Consider the following 23177-nt stretch of genomic DNA (forward strand, 5'->3'; position numbering starts at 1 on the left):
ACCTCTTTCCAAGGACTGACAAACTGTGTACGAGCATATCGAGTTAGCATGTGGATTATGACAACCTGTCCCCATTCTTCTACATCAACTAGTAAATTACATAGTTTGCGGTAATTCTTGTGAATGAGATCTATTCTATCCGGGCAAACTTCTTCAAAAGCCATGACAACACTGCCAGCTACCAGCTAGAAAAGAAAGAAATAGTAACTCATTAAAAAATGTTTTCCTCCCATCAAAGATTCTACTCGGGCATTACAGAGATGCAATCAGTGTTATGGCAATCAGTATTTAAAGTGTTCAGTCATTTGACTAATAAAATATTCATGTTTGAATAACAAATTTTGAAGAGTCACTGCCTGAAAGAATAATATTGATAGCTGAAACAAATCTGAAAAGCTAACACTTCGAATCAGAAGTATTAGTATTAGAAATTATATTTCTTATTTCATCAGGTTAAATTTCAATGGACTGCTCATACATGGATTAGACATATTAATTATGGGCAGTTTTCATTTTTAAACCTTACCAAAACTCTAAAGATTCATTACTCAGTACAATAACAAAGACCATATCATGTCAGTTTAAAATGAGAATGACAATTTCACCATGTTGTTCAGTTACTAAGTCATGTCTGACTCTTTCCAACCCCATGGACTGCATGCAGCATGCCGGACTTCCCTGTCCTTCACTGTCTCCAGGAGTTTGCTCAGATTCATGTCCATTGAGTCAGAGCTGCTATCTACAATGAATCTATCTTAAAATGTATGTTCAACTCATAAATGTCTTTAGAACAGAAACACTTTCAAATCTTACACATTTTAACCAACCTGTTAATTTCTATCAACATAATTTATTTCCAAGAAAATACTGGCTACAATTTTAAAACATTATTATTATTTATATAATAATGTATTTAAGTTGAAATAAGATAGTACCAATAAAAGGAAGCTTTTCTCCAAGACCAGTTAATGAAACATAAATGCTGTTTTGGAATTGTCATGCTCTTGCAAAGTGATGAAATTAAGATTTCTTTAGTATAAAGATACAAGCTAAGCAGAATATATAATAGACAAATACTTCTATATATGTACCACTAATATGTCTAGAGTTAGCCAACAATATAATATGGTTTTGAAAAAATAAATTAATATCATATTCTTTCTGAACACTAGGGATCTTCACTTTAGTATCTAAAATTTCCCCAATGTCTTAAAATAAACAATTAAATAGAAATAAAACTTACTGAAATGGTACTTTTTGAAAAATATTAGATACAGTGATATTCATATTTTTATTGTTTGTCCCTCTACTTGGCTGACATTTAGTTTATTAATATGCAACCAACAATACAATTGAAAGAAAACAGCTCAGAATATAGACTTGCTATTATGCTAAACAAGTTTCCAGTCCTGTGGGGATTTTATGAATTACCAATCAGTATAAACGTGAAGCTGCATTTATTGACTCCAGCCCTGCCCAAGTACTGGTGCCTGCTGGTCCCAGCATGTATGCACCTCAATCGAAAAAGCAAAGAATTGATTATTTGTGTGAACTAAATAAAAATGCATTATACGTATAATTTTCTATTTGCTACTGATATGGGAAGGAAGTTATGTTTGTGTTTTCAACTCCACATTTTTGTCGTCTGTACAAATCACTCTTCAGCAATAATATTTCTAAAAGATGAGAACTATTATCATTTAAAAATCTCTCAATACAACTAAGTTTATGACATCAAACTACAAAATAACATGGTATGTGAAACATTTATATTTACATATATTTTATATATGTCAATCATATTAATTAAGCTATATTTTTTTAACTGGTTAGGGTTTTAAAGTACAAAAATGAGTAATATCACTTAGAATAAAGTAATATATGAAACCGAAATGGGAATTCAACAAAGTTTGAATTTAAGGACTACTATGTAAAATCAAGTTATTTTGGCTAAACCTAGAGATTATTTTTTTCAATTATGTTTAGACACCAAACAATTAAATGGAAAATCAGCTCCCACATAGTACTAAATTTATCAAAACAAGACCTACAGGTAAAAAATAGTTCTAAAGAATTAACAAACTTGAAAATTGAAAAAAAAAATTGTTTAAGTTCAGGTAAAGTTTATGGAAACACAAAAGTAACTAGGAAAAATATTAAAAACTCATCTTTTTTCTGATGATTTTAGATATTTCATTCATCATATGGTTTTAACAGTTGACCCCAGCCTAAACACTGCCAGAAGAATTGATAATTCTGGTATAGTAAATGTTCAATATTCTATAAAAACTTACAGAATTAAAATAAAATGATCTACTGAGATTTAAAAACCAAAAATATTGATTTCCCAAAAACAGACAGTTAATTTCCATCTCACTGTGTCAATAGTAGCTTTTTATATAAGGGGAAAAATAAATCACTCCAACGAAACTAGCAATGAGCTCATCAAATTCAAATGCAGTTTTCCATTTATGTATTTTTTATATTAAAGCAATAAACATGGTTCATTTATCTTCCCTTGGTTGCCACGTTTTTCTGTGCTGTTGCTATGAACTTCAGCCATTAGCTGTGCTCCAAGGTAAACTACATGAACCATCAACAAAAGTGACACTCCATCTATGGAGTTCATATTTTCTCCAGATTATCTATGCTAGTTGACAAGCTGGTAATGAAAAAAATCACACTAAGCAAATGGTTCCTCTAATAACAATAAATTTTCTATAAAATTATGAAGGGTACAAAACGTTTCCTTGCATCTATTTTGTCATGAATTCTAATTAACGCTGGAAAAACCTGAGAGTGCTGGGTCATCATAAGAAGTGCATCAAGGTTTGATTGATAATATGGTATAAGTTGGCCAGTGCTGCCAAGATTTTCTTCTCTTAAATTAATGGCCATCCAACCTGCCCTAATCATACAGCCCAAATGATATTCCCCTTCTTATTTCAATTTTCTTGAGGCATGGAAAATGGGAAAGATCAGTCATTTATCTTCTAATAGCTGGATAATAGATCTATCACAATAAAACATGTGCACAAACTCAGAGGTGTGTTTTTGCGCACAACAGTGAAGCTTTTACCAACATTAAATCAATAACTTATAAAATGGTGTCTTACCCCCACAGCTTAGCTATGAACTACCAATATATTCATTAAACATCATTTTGTAGCTAAATTAAGGAGAAGAAACTTTGTCACCAAAAAAATATAAATAAACAACTCAAATTTTCAGTAGGCACTGATCTAATTTGTTTTCCTAAGAAGCCATTTTCTATTAGAAAGTTAAATGCTACAAAAGGATTTCTTTAAAATTAACCTGAAAGGAAAAGGAAATAAATACCACTTTGCTTTTGAGGTGTTCTAAATAAAAGAAAGAAGGTTCACTACAAAGCTTAAATTGCTCAATAAATATAAATTTCTACATTTTAAAGAAAAATGAGAAAGTGTTATAAATTTTTAAAAGGAATTTACACATCCGAACATTTGGTAAGGTTTTCAGTAAAGAAAAGAAGTGTTCAGGATATGTTAAACAGAGAAAATATGATGAAACTGGTAAATCTAGGAAAATACAATAAAGAAATTATATTAAAAAATATAACAGTTGACTGTATGATCAAGTATAAATAAAAAAGTTCCCTTAACTGCACTGACATGGTAAGCTCTTATTACATCTTTTAAAATTTACAGACACAGACCCCATGGACTTAGCCTACCGGGCTCCTCCGTCCATAGGATTTTCCAGGCAAGGGTACTGGAGTGGGTTGCCATTTCCTTCTCCAGGGGATCTTCCTGACCCAGGGATCAAACCTGGGTCTTCTGTGTTGCAGGCAGACACTTTACCATCTGAGCAACCAGGGAAGCCCAACAGATACCTTTAGACAATAGTTATCTAAGTAATTCTAAATGTTTTTTTGGGGAAAGGACTTTTCATATGACAAATACATGTATTTCTCTAGTAAAAGGGAAAAACAATTCTATTTTAATAGGCTTTTTATTTCTACCTTTTCTTAAAATCAGAATGACACAACTAATTTTGAAAAAATCAATTTCAAGAAAATCTTCCTTTAGACTAAAAGAAGCAACAGAAGGTAGATCTCAAAATCAACAGAAATTAAATAAAGTTCTTAAACATATTAACACCTTTCAAAATTATATTTATCAGCAGCAACAGCAATGTCATCCTCATTATCATCATGATCCCAAACAGCTCCTGCTGACAGCAAATAAACTCCTTTTAAAATGTGGAAATAAAATAAATTTGGATCATTTAATGAGGAAATTTTAAACAAAAATGATTTAGGTTTTTTATTTTAAATATTAACGCTAACACTATTAACTAGTGGGGAATAAATATAGCTATATCACTTCAATATATTCTATCTGGCAAGAAAAAGTAATAATAAAGATAAGCTCCATAAATATCTATATAGATATCATAACGTTTTCAATCTTTTTACATCAAATTATAAGCATACAAATGAAAAAATAATCAGAAAACATTCACAAAATATAAATACTTAAATACTGGGGAGACAACTTAAATACTGGATAGAAAGTTAATGCTACCTGGGGAAACGTGAATCTCTCAACGCAAAGTCAGAGAAAGCAAAAAGATTAAAATCAAAGCTCTAGACAACACTAAAAATACTTTGCAATGTCCAAACTTTAATTACATGTGAGTAGAAAATTAAGTTCTAAAATCAGAGGTATCTGTCATGTATGCACCACACACCTTACAAAGATCTACGATAGTATGAAGTACCTGCCCAGAAGAGAAGCAGACGAGAGTCAGATATGGGCGTAAGAGAGAACTGAAAGCAACAGCGGAGAGAAAGAAAGGCGCCTACTACAAAAAGATTCCTGGTAGCTAAGAGCAGAAGATGAAAATCAAAACAATTGATGAAAATTATCCACAAAAAAAATCCATGATGAAGCAAACAAATAGCTGTCACACAACACTTCAAAATGAATTAACTTGCCAGAAAGAAGCATTTCAAGATCACATAAATGAAGTGAAACTGAAAATCATAAAACAGAAATGAACAAAAGACAACAGGAAGAAACATAAGTTGATTGAAACCAGAAAAGAAATAACCAGACTTCTTGATTAAACTGCAAAATGCCCCTGGCAGAAAATAGATGAATAAAAATTTAGGAAGGGTCATTTAAGAAAAGTACAAAAAGAACCAAGAGAAAGAAAGCGAGATAAAGAAGTAAAGGCAGCAAAGAAGATCCAACTTAGAGAAAACTGAAATCTCTGAAGAAAAGGTAAGAGTTGAACAGAATTAATATTTAAAACTTAATCTTAACAACCACAACACTACTTTGCCAGAAATAACATAAACTCTAAATCTATACTGTAACAAGCCTCACTGGGTACCAGGAAAAAACTGACCTTGACATACCAGACAAAACTAAAAGAGAAAATCCTCAGAGTCAGCATCTCGCTTAATGCACACACATTACAGGGATTTCCTTTAAACTGAAACAAGGCAAGGGTGCTTACCATCTCCGCCACTACTGAGCCCTGTACTAAAGTTATACACCAATATAATTAATTATGACAAGAAAAATTAGAGTCACAGGTATCAGAAAAGAGAAAGTAAAGTTATCTCTATTTGCAAATGATATGATTTGTTTTCTGGAATGAAACAATGACAGTTGAAAGATAAAACTAAATCAAACAATAAAAGAATTCAGCAAAGAAGCAAAATATAAAATCACCATACAGAAAATCAATAGCTTTCTTCTATACCAATATAACAAGTTCAACCATACAATGTTAATGCAATTTCGATTTATAACAGCATTCAAAGAAGTAAGGCTAATGATAAACATAATTCTAAACCAACATTTAACTCAATTAGTAGTCCCCATCTCACTACTCTTCACAGAGTATACTCCAGCAATTCTGAAACAATACTTTATCTACATTCCAGGACTGAGTAAGTGAATGTGTAGTGGATAATGTAAGTCACATTTCTTAATGTTGGAAAAGGAAGTTACAAATATTGACATGAAAAGGTAGGACACTGGAAAACTGTGTGCTTCTGCTCTGGAATTAGAGAATTCAGGATAAACTACTCCTGTTTCATATGGATAGAAAATAGACATAGGTTCTTTTTTAATTTTTTAAGAATAAACATATCCTATATATACTTTAGGACAGGTAGTACCTCACAAATGACAAGACCGTCAAAGCTCCCCAAGGACCTATCTACCTCTGAACAGAGCATGACACACACCATTTGGGAAGTAAAACACTGAAAATAATAGTAAATACCTAATTACCTTCACCAAGAATATAGCCAATTAATTCTCACATTTATTCAACAAATATTAAATACCTACTATTAACAAGTACAATACTTTTTCTATTGTATTTTGGAAATGAGTGGTCAGAACCCAAGAGCAGACATTATAAATTTACAAAGAAAGTGTATTCTTTATACCCCTTTTTGAGTCGTTTGTTTCTTATTATTCTCCTTTCATGGTGTCAGGCACTGTGCTGAGGATTTTACATACAATAACTTTCTCAACACAAACAAAAACTTTATAGATTGCAAATTATAAGGTCTAAAAATTTGGAAGCTGAAATTTATGAAGGCTTAATACTAAGCTATTGCTCAGTCACTTAAGTCGTGTCCAGCTCTTTTGGGACTTCATGGACTGCAGTCTGCCAGGCTCCTCTATACATGAGACTGCCCAGGCAACAATACTGCACTGGGTTGTTATTCCTTCTCCAGGGAGAAGGGGATGCTCTCTGCTCCTCTAGGGGAACTTCCCGACCCAGGGATCAAACCGCCTCTCCCGCACTGCAGGTGGGTTCATTACTTCTAAGCCACCAGGGAAACCCCTAACACATAGCTAATAGGTGGTAAAACTTCAGGCTCAAATACAATTCTGTTTAATTTCAAAGAACGCAGTTGTTACCTGTGACATGCTACATCTTGTTTGAGAAGACAGGCACATATTATATACAGAGATTTCATTTCTAGGCCAAGAAACTAATTTCTTTAGCTTATTATGTAGCAGAAATCATGGCAAACTACCTTAAAACAAATGATCTCTTTCTTACAGATCTTAGTATTCTTCACAGTACTTGGCAAACGTCTTCAAGACAGAAGAAACTAAATGTTTTTTTATTATTACTGAAATCAAGTTATCCACAATATCAATAATATTGATTTCGTATTTGGGTCTAGAAGGATATAACAAGTATGCCATACAAAAGACAAAAAGGAATCAAATTTATTTTCTCTGTCTTCATTACACCAACCACTACAGAAGAAATAAAGATTCCTGCTACATTATTGACTAAAAGAAATCTGCTGTCTAGTCTCCAGTACAGTCTCAGGTAAATACAGTATTTTCAAAAATACATAGTGAAAAAGATCACTAAAAGAGCTATCATACACATCATATACACTGGATATTAAAAAAAAGTAGTGAAGGGGGAATAACAAACAAAAAAAGACATGAGACACAGAAAAACATAATGGCAGCTATAAATCAACTATATTATAGTAAGAATTAATATCAATGGATTAAACCATCTAATCAAAAAGCATATGTAGTCAGACCAGAGTAAATATCAAGATCCAACTTTATATAGACCTCAGGAGACACACATTAGATTAAAAAATACCAACAGGTTGAGAGTAAAAAGAAGGAAAAAGATATATCACGTAAACAGCAATTGTAAGAAAGTTGTACTTAAACAGGACAAAGTAGAATTTAAAAACTGTTACGAGAGATTGAGACATTTTATAATGCCAAAAGGAAGGTAAAAACAATTATAAGTACACTCTGTTTATTTAACTTATTTGCCAAGTACATCATGAGAAAAGCTGGGCTGGAGGAAGCACAAGTTGGAATCAAGATTGCCAGGAGAAATATCAATAACCTTAGATATGCAGATGACACCACCCTTATGGCAGAAAGTGAAGAAGAACTAAAGAGCCTCTTGATGAAAGTGAAAGAGGAGAGTGAAAAAGTTGGCTTAAAGCTCAACAAAGAAAACTAAGATCATGGCATCCGGTCCCATCACCTCACGGGAAATAGATGGGGAAACAGTGGGAACAGTGGCTGACTTTATTTTGGGGGGCTCCAAAATCACTGCAGATGGTGATTGCAGCCATGAAATTAAAAGACGCTTGCTCCTTGGAAGGAAGGTTATGACCAACCTAGACAGCATGTTAAAAAGCAGAGACATTACTTTGCCAACAAAGGTTCTTCTAGTCAAGGCTATAGTTTTTCCAGTGGTCATGTATGGATGTGAGAGTTGGACTGTGAAGAAAGCTGAGTGCTGAAGAATTGATGCTTTTGAACTGTGGTGTTGGAGAAGACTCTTGAGAGTCCCTTGGACTGCAAGGAGATTCAACCAGTCTATCCTAAAGGAGATCAGTCCTGGGTGTTCATTGGAAGGACTGATGCTGAAGCTGAAACTTCAATACTTTGGCCACCTGATGCGAAGAGCTGACTCACTTGAAAAGACCCTGACGCTGGGAAAGATTAGGGGCAGGAGGAGAAGGGGACGACAGAGGATGAGATGGTTGGATGGCATCACCGACTCAATGGACGTGGGTTTGGGTGGACTCCAGCAGTTGGTGGTAGACAGGGAGGCTTGGCGTGCTGTGATTCATGGGGTCACAAAGAGTCGGACACGACTGAGCGACTGAACTGAACTGATGCACCAAATATCAGAGCTCCCAAATATATAAAGTAAGAGGGACAAAACTGACAGCTCTATAGTTAACAGTAGACTTCAATATTCCACTTTTAATGAGCCACAAGAAGGAAGGTAAACAAAGAACAAAAGACTTGAACAATACTATAAACCAATTAGACCCAAAAGACATCTACAGAACACGCCACCCAAAAGCCAGCAGAATATACATTCCTCTCAAATACACACTGAGCATTCTCCAGGACAGACTGTATACTAAGCCATATATTAACAGCTATTGTCTGGCTTCGCTGGTGGCTCAGATGGTAAAGAATCTGCCTGCAATGCAGGAGACTTGGGTTCAATCCCTGGGTCGGGAAGATCCCCTGGAGAAGGTCATGGCAACCCACTCCAGTATTCTTGCCTGGAGAACTCCATGAGCAGAGGAGCCTGGCAGGCTCCAGTCCACGGGGTCACAAAGAGTCAGGCATGACCAAGCGACTGAGCACAATACAAGGCTGCTCCTGCTGCTGCTGCTAAGTCGCTTCAGTCGTGTCCAACTCTGTGCGACCCCACAGACGGCAGCCCACCAGGCTCCCCCGTCCTTGGGATTCTCCAGGCAAGAACATTGGAGTAGGTTGCCATTTCCTTCTCCAATGCGCGAAAGTGAAGTCGCTCAGTCGTGCCCGACTGTTAGTGACGAGGCTGGTGGTTGCTATATTGGCTTCTATAAACAGATATGCATGCACCTGGGTGATATCTTCCTAAAATGAGCTGGAATCCTTTTTTTGAATAGTTTTAAGCCATACAGGTGGGTGTAGAGGACTCCATCAAAGATACCATTACACCAACTCCTCCAGAGGTCTGCTCATAGATCCCATGCATCGCCATTATTTCTAGATCTCATTATCATATACATAAAGAATAGGAGTGGAATAGGAAGGAGGAAGAGACATGCACACTCCCCAAAGATGGGGAATTTGCTCAGTAAGATCATTCTAACGAGCCAATAAAACAGTGTTATACATATGAAAACATTTTAGTATCTAAGAAAAAAAAATAACACATTTATAATACTAAAACGCACTCCTCTATTTTTCATTATCTCTTTAATACTGAATACATTTTAAAACAATTATTTGCTTTCAACTGATTCGGCCTTTAAAAATCCTAGTAAATCATTGTTTAAAATAAAAAAAAGTTGGCCTCAAAAGCAGTCAACAAGTTAGCCACAGGTTAAAGAAAGAATAGTCTTTCCCCAACTTGCTCTTCTTCAGACTCTCATGAAGAAATATGTAACAAACTAAAATTCTAAATGGAACTTTTCTCTTTACCTGGACATTTTTATTTTTCAAGATTTTAATGAGCTCCATTAATATTTATATAATTTCAAAATCTATTTGTTGTTCTGTTGCTAAGTCATGTCTGCCTCTTTGCAACCCATGGACTACAGCATACCAGGCTTCCCTGTCCTCCACCATCTCCCAGAGTGTGCTCAGATTCATGTCCACTGAGTCAGTGATGCTATCTAACCACCTCATCCTCTGCCGCCCTCTTCTCCTTTAGCTCTCAATCTTTCCCAGCATCAGGGTCTTTTCCAATGAGTTGGCTCTTTGCATCAGGTGGTCCAAGTATCAGAGCTTCAGCTTTAGCATTAGTTCTTTCAATGAATATTCAACGTTGATTTTCTTTAGTATTGATTGGTTTGATCTCCGTGCAGTCCAGAGGACTCTCAAGAGTTCTCCAGCCCCACAGTTTCAAAGCATCAATTCTCTGGCACTCAGCCTTTTTTATGGTCCAACTCTCACATCTATAAGGACTACTGGAAAAAAAACATAGCTTTGACAACACAAACTTTTGTTGGCAAAGTGATTTTTCTGCTTTTTAATACATTATCTAGGTTTGCCATAGCTTTCCTTCCAAGGAGCAAGCGCCTTTTTATTCTATAATAATTATTATATCATATATATGATAGTAAAATAATATTATGTAAATAAAGCACAATTTTATTGGACATGAAAAGATATTACTTACTGTGCTTTTATCCTTCAGAAGTTTTTCAATTATTTCAATTAACATTTCTTTCTGCTCTGGATCAAGGCTAAAATATAAAAAGAAAAAAATTTACATTAAGTTTTTCCTTTATTTCTAACTTTAAATGAGGCTAATCATTTCAAGAATATGAAAAATTTCTTAAGTTGGGGGGAGAAAAAGACTATAGATAGAAATAAACAGAAAACAAATTTAAAGTGGAATAAGTTGATTTTCCCTATTCTATCTAAAGTTGCTCATATTAATTAAACCCAGATATCAAAACCATTAAGAAAATAGTTAAAGAACAAAACCACTTCTTAATGAAGTTGAAAACCTTAAGAAAGTAATTAGTTAAACCACAAAATCTTTTTTTAACTAGGGGAAAATAACAAAATAGGAATCATTTTTGACCATGGATATCTAACTGTCAAAAAGAAATACATGGAAATTTCCAAATAAGAATTTTGTATCATTCTAGTTTACTGATGGGAGACATGCATAATAAAACCCACCATCTAAAACCAAAAAATATAAACAAAGGCTCACATATGTATAGAAATGACACATGTATCTTAATACCAGCTTTACACACCGAAATATTGATAATTTCTTCCTAGCACAGAACTCAATTGTTCATTTACTGAGAAACTAAATGGGTCTACAAAGAGAAGTAAGACAATCTAGTACAAATAATCCCAAACATAATCATAAGTCACAATGGTGATATGGATAAGGGATTATGGGGATAAAGAACACTGATGGAGGCAGGAAGGTTGCGGAGGGTTTCTTTTGGGATGTGACATCTCAGATGAACCTTAACTTGACTTTAGAGCTGGAAAAGTAGGAAATATTCTATGTAGAGACTAAAAAAGGAACAAGAGATGATTAATGATAAGAAACATTTTATGGAGAGGACTAATAGGCAGTACTGAGCTACAAGACTGTAAATTCAAGACAGAGAGAGGTAACATGGAGCCCAGCGATGGGCCTTTGAACTGTCATAGTGAGCTTTGATCTTATTTTGTAAGTTAATAAACAGAAAGGATAAAAACTACGAAGCATGAGGTGACTTTGACAATTAGGAAAGAGTTTCACTTTTCATAAACATTATATAAGTTTATTATTGATCATTATAATTATCTGATTTATAATTACCTTGGAGGAGGGCATGGCAACCCACTCCAGTATTCTAGCCAGGAGAATCCTATGGACAGAGGAGCCTGGTGGGCTACAGTCCATAGGGTCACAAAGAGTCTCACTACTGAAGTGACTAAGCACATAATTATCAGAACACTCAAACCTTTAAATTCTTTCAAATTCCAGCTCCATTCTCCCTTCTCTAATCTTTCCCAACTAACCCCATTTCTATTTTACTTTAAGAAACCCTATATGACAGTCTCTGAGCTCTACCCTGTCAAAGGCACTGTCATTGTGCCTTTGTATATACATATTCATTATATAGCAATACCTTACTCAATTATAGATTGCTTTAATTATTTGGCATATGTTTGATTTTTTTCCCTCAAAATGTGATACTACATCCTCTAATGTTTTCATACATCTTATGCATATAGCACCACACCAAAAACACAAAATGATTTTGATAAAAGCTTGTGAAATAAATGGTAACCGAAAATAATACCAAATTATGAAAGATAATAATTCTTTAAGCAATATATTTTATACAGAGATCAAGGTACCATATATATGTGCATATATATCTATCAATATATATAAGTATACCATATACAATAAATATATCACATAAATATAGTATGGTGCTATATTTAAAAATCAGTATTTAAACAGTATTTAATAAAACGGCTCTGGAAAAGAAGAAAGCAAGGAAAGAAATAGCAGGACCAAAGATGGATGAAGGGGTAACAAAGTGAGCTGAGAAGATAACAAGCTTTAGACTCTACCCTACAATAAATAAGAGGAAAACAATCTTAATTTTCTAATAACATACATGTATGTGTAATGAGACTGTATAAATGATAATTCAATATCTGATTATTTTTAAGTTATAAAATCCATAAAATATCACTGTCCCTAACAGGTTCACAAGTATAAACCCTGCAAAGGCTCTCAAAATAACCAAAATAAAACAGAAGATGCATAAAGAATGTTTGTGGGCAAGGGGAAAGAAACATGGTCACTGAGTTTACTTACTTAGTTTAAGGTCAGACTACTATATGAGTGAATAAAATATGCCTCCATGGGTTTTAACATTCCATGCAATATTAGGGATCTTTGGTGTTGTTTATAAAGTACCAACCTGTACAGTTTTTGTATTGCATGGGCTGCATTCTTCCTAACGTATGGTGATAAATCAGCAGACGCTTCCTTAATGGCAAGCATCATAATAGGTACAATAATTGGCACTCTAATACTTGACAGAACTCTCAAAGCACTTGCACGAATTAGTTGATTTGGGTCCTAAAAACAGTACAAAAATATTCATCAAAATTTCAAGTTTGCAATATTTCAAACACATCATTATGACACAGTTAACAGGTGCTTATAGGATATAACACAATGATAGCCCCCCCCCCCAAAAAAGGTACTTAATTTAAAATAAATAACCAGTATATGGAAATGGCTAAGGAAAAAGAGAAACAAAATGTTTCTTTCTCTGAATAATGTTTTAACAAGCAAAGTAATGTTTATAATTCTACTTGATCATATATTACCAAACATGGGGGGTTTTTAAGAGTTTCATAATAATAAAATGCTGCAGGTCGTTAATTTTATCTTTAAAAAAAATTCATGCCCCCTCTTTGTATACTTTCAACAAGTTAGTGTAATGATGAAGAATTCTTTGATGCACAATAATGATTACATTGAACTTAAAGGAACCTACAAGGCAAAGCCCAGTTGATTATATAAATTATTTTCCAAGGGTACTGAATAGGCACAGTGAGAGGCCTTTTAACTCTTTCAAACATGGCTGCACCATAGAGAGGATTATTGCTCCACTTCTTTAAACGACACACCGTCAGCTGTGCAGAAATGCTGCGGCTATCTGCCTGCTCACTCTGTCGTTTACCTTCAGAGCTCGCTGGAAAGTGCTGATGGACAAGAGGGCCAGATCCTGCTGCTCTTCAGCGTATCGCACCAGGTAAACATACACTAACTTCTTGATCTGTGCAAAAGAAAAAACCATTTAATCCTAGCCAGAGTGAAAACTAAGCATTCAATACTGTCTATACAAAAATCCATTCTCAACTTTCCTGAACTAAGTAACGGAACCTGCTCATAGCCTACACTATAAAATAAAGATAATATAAGATAATTAATAGAAACAGAAAAAGTTTGTGAAGTAAGGATTTTACTAATCTAATCTGTAACAGCAACATCCTATCAAGGTGTCCTTCCTCTTGAAGGGAAAAAAAGTTCCTGAGCAAAACTCATACAAGAGTATTAAACCATTAACTAAACTGCAAAAGTATTTTCAAAATGAGGCATACAAATAATATATGGAACTTGGGTTCTGTCCACTAACCAACTACACGGTATGGAAATTTACATTTCCTCATCTGTCAAAAGGTGCTGAAATGCAACTCTGATTCTATGATAAGATTCAGATTCCAACAGACCTTACATGATATTTTCAGTTCCAAAAGAATGTGTGACAACAGCATCAATTTAATGTAATAAAAATTCCAGACGGATGGAAGTGTGTTCTGAAAACTGTTTTCAAAGGGAATTAAATCACTAAATTTATAACAAAATTATGATGAGACGAAAAATTAACCGAAAATTGAAATCTGAGTTGAAATTCATCAACTGCTTCCTTACGACACTGCTTTCAGCTTGTCTCTCCCTTTTCAAATATCTTCAGATACCACTGCCTGATTAATTTTCTGATATATTTCCATAGTACATATCTAAAGGTCTATGGAATGTTCAAAGAGCATGGGAAAGAAGGGGAAGTAGCTAGAAACAGCTGGAATCGATGCTGAAAAGGACAACAGTGCTATATTGGGCCATATTTTACATCATAGGAACCAACGTGGATTTCTTCAGGGACAACTGCCAGGGCTTCCCTGGTGGCTCAGATGGTAAAGAACCCACCTGCAACGCGGGAGACCTGAGTTTGATCCCTGGGTTGGGAAGATCCCCTGGAGGAGGGCATGGCACCCCACTCCAGTATTCTTGCCTGGAAAATCCCATGGACAGAGGAGCCTGGTGGGCTGCAGTCCATGGGGTCGCTAAGGGTCGGACACGACTGAGCAACTTCACTTTCACTTTTCACTTTCATGCACCGGAGAAGGAAATGGCAGCCCACTCCAGCGTTCTTGCCTGGAGAATCCCAGGGACGGGGGAGCCTGGCGGGCCGTACAGTCCATGGGTTCACAGCAGGACATGACTGAGCAACCAAGCGCAGCACAGCCATAGCCTTCTTCCCTTACGCGTCAGCTGCTCTTGACACAGACAGCAGTGTCCTGAGTTCCTCCACCATCCTGCTTGTTCCCTTCTGAACTCACCCCAATTTGTCTATATTCTGTTCAGCGTGGCACTCCAAGCTACAAATGAAGTCTAAGCAAGACACACTAGCTAAGAGTTTGTTCCAGATGAGGTGCTTCTACTGAGACAACTAATTCTTGATTAAAACCATATACTTTTTCCAAATGTACTACTGACTAAATCAATCCACACTTGAATAATTGTCCTAGTGAGGTCTTTTAAAAGGACAGTACCTTACACATGCCTACAGAAATTTTCAACTTAAATTCAATACATCATGGCACCCTCCTCAGATAATTTTAGTTCTATAATCTATAACCCAACCTATTTTGCTGTTCTTCACAATTTCAGGAACAAGAGTGAAAACTTAACGAACATACTTTCTACAACTTTATCATTACTAATAAAAATGCTAAACACACCATTTCAAGATAATATCAATTTGTCTGTAGTATATTGACAGGGTTATAGGTGAAATTAACAAAAAATATTTCCAGTTACTCTTCATTGTTGAATAGACCCACAAAATCTTAAAAACTAAACCTAATATATAATACAGCCCATAGCGTATGTACAACCTACTCAATACAGCCCATAATCTTCCCTTTCCAGTCAACCAGAAACAATCCTCAAATATAACTTGATTTTCTGTCTCAATCTCCACTTAGTTTATCATTCTTTTTTCTCTCAAGTTCTACTAATCAAAATGTTCCATAAAAATCAAACATTAAACAATAAAATTCCCACTAGGAGGGGAACAGTAAAACAAATTACAGTATATCCATATAACATTGTATTATGTGGCTATTATATATAATTATGTGAATCGATATTTGACATTGAAAATATGTCCTTATAAAAATTTTTGAGGATGCAAAACAGCATGCATTTTATGATCTCACTTCCGTATTAATAGAAAATAAACACACATATGCCGCATTTTATCAGTCTTAGGGTGCACCATCAATTTGTAAGATGCACCATAATTTCATGGACCACAAGAAAGGTACAAAAACCTCAGCCAATTTTAAGTCATCCTCAATTGTAAAGATAAGTCCTGACTGCATAAACTTTAAAATAGAAAACACATGTCTTAGACTGGACATAACATGGTAATAATAGCAAATAGTTATATACTTAACTATGTGTCAGGCACAGTTCTAAATGTTTTATTTAGATTAATTAATTTTATATTCACAACTCAATGAATAGATATTATCATTTCTTTTTTTTTTTTAATAGATATTATCATTTCTACTTTACAGGTGAAGAAACTGAAGCAGAGAGAGGTTGAATAACTTGAGCAATATGGAAATCTATTAAATGAAGAGTCAAGACTCAAATCAGTTAAGCATAAAAGTTAAAAAAAATATACAGCAAATGTTAACAGTGACTATCGTTGGGTAATGGTATTAACCAGTGACCTTCAGTCATTACATCTTTCTATGTTATTTAATTTTTTTACAATGAAAATTAAGTTTATACTAGTAAAATAATAAAGACATTTTCATTTCAGGGGTGAATCTCATCTTTCCAGACAACCTCCAACCCAAAAATAATAGTACTTTCTCTGATTTTAAAAGTATTTGAAGTTTTCATTATAAACAATCAGAAACAAAGTATTTTTAAGTTCCCACACTCCTCTAAGATGGTTTTTTCTATAACATTGGCAACGCGTAGCCACCAAAACTATTTTAAATGAGTTCAACAGACAAAAACTCAGCTAAATCAACAAGATTTTGCAAGTCAACCAAACTGTGACCGCCCCTTGCTTCTGAACGCTAGCCAATCAGGAACAAATTCACTCCAAAAAAAACCACCCTGGCGTGTCAATCAGTCAAAAGCATATCTCACCCAAGTGCCCACTCATCTCCATAGATGATACCAACCCTCAGGCCCCTTCAAGTCCATGAAAGCTTCAAATGATCATTGAATCAAGTGATCTCACATAAGAATACAAAAAATGGGTTCCAAAATTAAGTGATACTAGTATATAAGATGGTAACCAAATGATCCAAATATACCCAATGCTTTAGATTATATTTAAATGGATATAAAAATCTTTAAATTCTTAAATCCCAGTTTAAGAAGCACTTATCATTTTCTCCCCAACCAGATCTTAAAGTTCCTAAGATTACAACAGCACCAAAAAGGAGCCAACTTTTGCTGGTTGACTGATCTGCACCTATTTAAACATATCAAATCAACACAAGATTTTAAATAAGATATTTTTTGAATCCACCTTGGAATGAACGTGAGGTTATTTAGTAAAGGCACCATTCCTTACTCACCTGTATATTCACATAGCCTGGCACACAGTAAGAGCCCAATAATAATCAGCTGAATGAAACATCACAGCCCAATGAGAGACGGGGGGGGGGGGGGATAGATTGCTATATCTAACCTAGCACCAACAGTTATAATTCATGAAACAGATGTTTAAAAGGACATCAACACACTTGTTAGAAAACAACAGGTATTAAGAAGATTGCCTCCAAAGTCTTTAACTTGTGGGTTTTTTGAAGAAAATTAATCATTTAAAATACTCTTTCTCTTCACCAATTACATTCAGGTCTCAGTCTACAGTTCTCAGGGAAGTGTGGAAACCAGAATGGGTTGGGTCCACACCCACCTCCTCATCTTCTTGGGATTTATTTCTCAGCATCATCTTTATTTTCCTAACTGTAAGCCAGCTCTTAAAGCTGAATTATGAACTCCAAAATATATCTAGTATATATACTGGCAACACCAAAACGTTCAAACCACAGCTGAGCTAGCAGGCATTGCTGTAATTACTCACCATTGGAGAAGGATTTTTATGACTGTTATAGCAAAAAGCATAACAATATTAAATCACAGAAGGTTGCAAAACACTAAATTTGTTCAAGTTCTGTTCTAAGAATCAATCAATATTGACCACAAGAGGCCTATGCAGTGACTGGCTGCAGGTGTGCAGAGAGAGCCTACTTTCCCTGAAACCATTCTGTGACCAGAAATGGGAGGACTTAACGCTTCGTGACTACAACATTCTCTGATCAGTTACTTTCATTCAATGTTAGAATACTCCTTGCTGTAAAGCTAATCACAGCAGAGCCCCAGTAGGCTGGGAGAACACAGGCAGATCTGTTTAATTAGCTTATCAATACCAGTGCATCAAACTTCATGAGTTATTGACTACACCTTTGATTATTTTTGTACTATAACCACTGATTGCTTACTAGGTCACTTTTGGTATCATTTGACATTGAATGGCAGATGACGTACAGCTCAACTGTGTGTCTAAGGCAGCATGTACTTGTAAAAATGAAATTTTGTACTTGATAGCAATGAAACATCCATTTTCTGAACATAAATTTTAAGCAGCTTAGGTCAGTTTTTCCACAACATTAGAGGATTAAGCCTGTTTCCAAAAACTAACAGTATTTTAAGAGCAAAACAAACCTAGAACAAACAGATCAATACAGTAGTCCCCCTCTACCTGTGGGGGATATGTTCCAAGACCCCCAGTAGATGCCTGAAACTACAGATAGTACTAAATTCCATATATACTATGTTTTTTCCTACATACACATACTTATAATAAAGCTTAATTTATAAATTAGGCACAGTATGAGGCTAACAATAACTAATAATAAAGGGAACAGCCATAACAATACACTATAATAAAAGTTGTGTGAATCTGATCCCTCTCACTTACTGGCCTGAACCTACCCTTCTCCTTTCTGTGGTGATGGGAGATGATGAAATATGTATGTGTAAGATGAAGTCAGGTGAATGAAGCTGTCATTGTGATACAGGGTTAGGCTGCTACTGACCTTCTGATGTTACATCAGAAAGAGGATCACCCAGCACAAAATGTTGATGGTTAGATGTCAGGAGCAGACATCATCAATGGTTGGGGATCCCAGAGAGAATGGCACAAAATTTCATCACACTATGTGTTATAGCGAGCAATTTAAAACTTATGAACTATTTCTAGAATTTTCCATTTAATATGTTTGGACTGCAGTTAACTGAAATCATGGAAAGTGAAACCATGGGGGAGAGGGAGACTACTGTAATTATATTTACAGGGACATTTCTGTTACAAATATTAGACAGCATGTCAGAATCTGATTGTAAAGGATAAAAATGAATAGAAAAGTTCTACTATTGATAATAGAACATTACAAATAGCTTTGAATAAACAACAGTACAGAATTCTCTATTTAAAACAAGAATACTGGAAGTCCAGAAGGAACTAGTTACAGCATAACTTATTACCAATATCTAAGGGCTTGGTCATTTCTAGCCATATCTAAAACATAAAAATTTATATACCCAAATAGGCAGAAGACCTAAACAGACATGTCTCCAAAGAAGACATACAGATGGTCAACAGGCACACGACAGAGTGTTCAACATCGCTAAATATTAGAGAAATGAAAATCAAAACTACAATGAGGTATCACCTCACTCTGGTCAGAATCAGTTCAGTTCACTCGCTCAGTCGTGTCCGACTCTTTGCGACCCCATGAATCGCAGCACGCCAGTCCTCCCTGTCCATCACCAACTCCCAGAGTTTACTCAAACTCATGTCCATTGAGTCGGTGATGCCATCCAGCCATCTCATCCTCTGTCGTCCCCTTCTCCTCCTGCCCCCAATCCCTCCCAGCATCAGGGTCTTTTCCAATGAGTCAGCTCTTCGCATGAGGTGGCCAAAGTACTGGAGTTTCAGCTTCAGCATCTGTCCTTCCAATGAACACCCAGGACTGATCTCCTTTAGGATGGACTGGTTGGATCTCCTTGCAGTCCAAGAGACTCTCAAGACTCTTCTCCAGCACCACAGTTCAAAAGCATCAATTTTTCGGCACTCAGCTTTCTCCACAGTCCAACTCTCACATCCATACATGACCACTGGAAAACCATAGCCTTGACTAGACAGACCTTTGTTGGTCAGAAGAGCCATCACTTAAAAAAAAAAATCTACAAATAACAAGTGCTGGAAAGTGTATGGAGGAAAGGGAACCCTCTTACATTGCTGGTGGGAATGTAAATTGGTGCAACCACTATGGAAAACAGTAAAAAGGTTCCTCAAAACACTAAAAAAAACAGTTGCCATATTACCCAGAAATCACACTCCTGGGCCTATACCCTGACAAAACTGTAATTTGAAAAGATACACGCATCCCTATGTTTTCAGTAGCACTATTCCCAGTAGCCAAAACATGTAAACAACCTAAATGTCCATCAACAAACGAATGAACAAACAAGATGTGGTACAATGGAATATTATACAATGGGATATTCAGTTCAGTTCAGTCTAGTCGCTCAGCTGTGTCCGACTCTCTGTGACCCCATGTACTGCAGCACTCCAGGCCTCCCTGTCCTTCACTGTCTCCAGAGTGTGCTCAGATTCATGTCCACTGAGCCAGTGATGCTCTCTAACCATCTCATCCTCTGCCGCCCTCTTCTTTTGACTTCAATCTTTCCCAGAATCAGGGTCTTTTCCAATGAGTCGGCTCTGTGCATCAGGTGGCCAAAGTTTTGGAGCTTCAGCTTCAGCATCAGTCCTTCCAATGAATATTCAGGGTTGATTTACTTTAGGATTGACTGGTTTGATCTTCTTCCTGTCCAAGGGACTCTCAAGAGTCTTCTCCAGCACCACAGTTCAAAAACATCAATTCTTTGGCACTCCACCTTCCTTATGGTCAAACTCTCACATTCATACATAACTACTGGATAAACAACAGCTATGACTACACAGACCTTTGTCAGCAAAGTGATGTCTCTGCTTTTTAATATGCTGTCTAGGTTTATCATAGCTTTTTCTTCCAAGGAGCAAGCGTCTTTTAATTTTGTCCCTGCATTCACCATCCACAGTAATTTTGGAGCCCAAGAAAATAAAATCTGTCACTGCTTCCACAATGGAATACTACTCCTTAAGTATGCGATAATACTTAAGAATGAGACAATACCATTTACTGATTCAATGGACATGAACTCTGAGTGAACTCCAGCAGATGGTGAAGGACAGGGAGGCCTGACTTGCTGTAGTTCATGGACTTGCAGAGAGTAGGACACAACTTAGCAACTGAACAATGGTAACAACAGCACTTACAGCAACATGGATGGACCTGGCAATCATCACACTAAGTGAAGTACGTCAGAAAAAGACAAGTATCATACAGTATCACTTACATGTGGAATCTAAAGTGTGACACAAATGAACTTATCCATGGAACAGAGACTCACAGACACAGAGAACGGACCTGTGGTTGCCAAGGGGGCGAGGGGGCTGGGGAAAGGACCAGAGACACAACCTGTCATACAGAATGGATAAATAACAGGGTCCTGCTGTAGAGCATAGAGAACTGCATTCAGCATCCTGTGAAAAACCACAATGGAGAAGAGTATGAAATAGAATGTATATGTACAACTGATTTTGCTGTGTAGTAGAAACTGATACAACAGTGTAAATCATCTCTCCTTCAATACAATAAAGTTAAAACAAGTTTATACCAATGTCATATACCTCCCAAAGGACAGATGATGAGACAACACCAGATGATGGGAAAAGGTCAAAGAAACTGAAGAAAAAGGAGGAAGGATTCAAACAGGAAGGATGGCTTTAAAAGGGGAATGACCTAAAATGGTTTCTGAAGCCAAGCTACCTGGCTTTGGATTCTGACTGCCACACACAAGTATGTGACCTTGCTCACATAACCTAACCTCTCTGCTACTTTGTCCTCAGAATAAAAATATGGAAAATGAAAGAACCAACTTCACAGGGTTATTTGTGAGGATAAAATGACTTGTTATAAGTAAGGCACTAAGACAAGCTTTACCCACAGCTCACTAATTTTCTAAGTGAAATCTTGATTTTTTCCCCCAGCTACTTGAACTTTCTTATATCAGAGATCATAAAACTAATGTACATATCAAATTAGGAGCTCAGACAGCTCAGATGGCATTGTCATACCACAAAGACAGTTTAACTGAATTACCAATTCAGAATTATACATCATAACAAGCTCATAAATAGTACTTAATAAGTACTAAATCTACTAAACTAATCATAAGTAAACTTTGCAAATACTGTAAGATTACATGCTCAGTCTAGATTTATCCCATTAATTAGAATCTGAGAAAGAACAGTTCATCAACTTAAGTCCGATATTAATTTATCCTAGTTCTTAAGTTGGCAACAAGTATACAAGTGTTTTGATTTTATTATTTTTTTTAGTGTTTTGATTTTAATTTACTCAAGTTAGTCAAGTTCATTTTATGATGTCTATTCATTTGCACACAAAATTCATCTGAAATAAGTATTGTACTCACTAATATAAAATGAAATTACTTCGAAATGTATCTAAAAAGTAGATTTAAAATTTTTATAGAATCTTTAAAATTCTATAAATTATTCTATTAAAAAATTTAAGATGGCAGGAAAACATTTTATATACTGAAATGTATACTCTAGAAATTGTATAACATATACTTCACCACGCTTTTCCAGATTTTGAACATGCAAATGCAAATTATTTAAACTACTAGTATTTCTTATATGAGAGATACTAATGCCCAATCTACTGCATACAGAGTTCAAATAATAGAGTCTACATCATATCAACATTGTGTTTGTATAACACAAATGAAATGTGACCTGGCTGATCTGTCTGTTTCACTTAAACAAAAAATTCTAATTCTCAGGTCATGAATATTTTATGCACTCTATTTTTCTTGTACCAAATGCAATCTTTTCATTAGAAAATGCCTTGTTTTCTAAACTAGAAGTAATTAACTTTCCATATATTATAGGGTTTTAAAAATATTTCCAGATTATGATATAAAACTATAGCTTAGAAATAATAACTGAGAGATCTTATTTACCCTCCCTACCTTACCCACACAGAAAATCAGGGGGAAAAAATTAAACAAAAGTTTTCATATGTTGGACACCAGGCAGTACATTACTGTGAACCCTGAGAAAGGGGAAAAAAATTAACGGAGCAACTCAAACAAAA

The 23177-nt window shown here is 35.4% G+C and overlaps 1 protein-coding gene across 2 annotated transcripts in view; it reads right to left on the reverse strand.

Moving 5' to 3' along the window:
* The window catches only part of AP3B1 (adaptor related protein complex 3 subunit beta 1), a 227847-nt gene that overhangs the window by 159961 nt on the left and 44709 nt on the right, over positions 1–23177 (reverse strand). For both annotated transcript variants that reach the window (XM_043470725.1, XM_043470726.1), the window contains exons 4-7: positions 13751–13846; positions 12980–13140; positions 10702–10768; positions 3–185 (exon numbers count right to left, since the gene is read on the reverse strand). In XM_043470725.1, coding sequence (XP_043326660.1) covers positions 3–185; positions 10702–10768; positions 12980–13140; positions 13751–13846 — 507 coding nt within the window. The remainder of the gene's footprint in view (positions 1–2; positions 186–10701; positions 10769–12979; positions 13141–13750; positions 13847–23177) is intronic.

The sequence above is a fragment of the Cervus canadensis genome, chromosome 6 (assembly GCF_019320065.1).
Source record: "Cervus canadensis isolate Bull #8, Minnesota chromosome 6, ASM1932006v1, whole genome shotgun sequence".
In the NCBI taxonomy this organism is placed as follows: domain Eukaryota; kingdom Metazoa; phylum Chordata; class Mammalia; order Artiodactyla; family Cervidae; genus Cervus; species Cervus canadensis.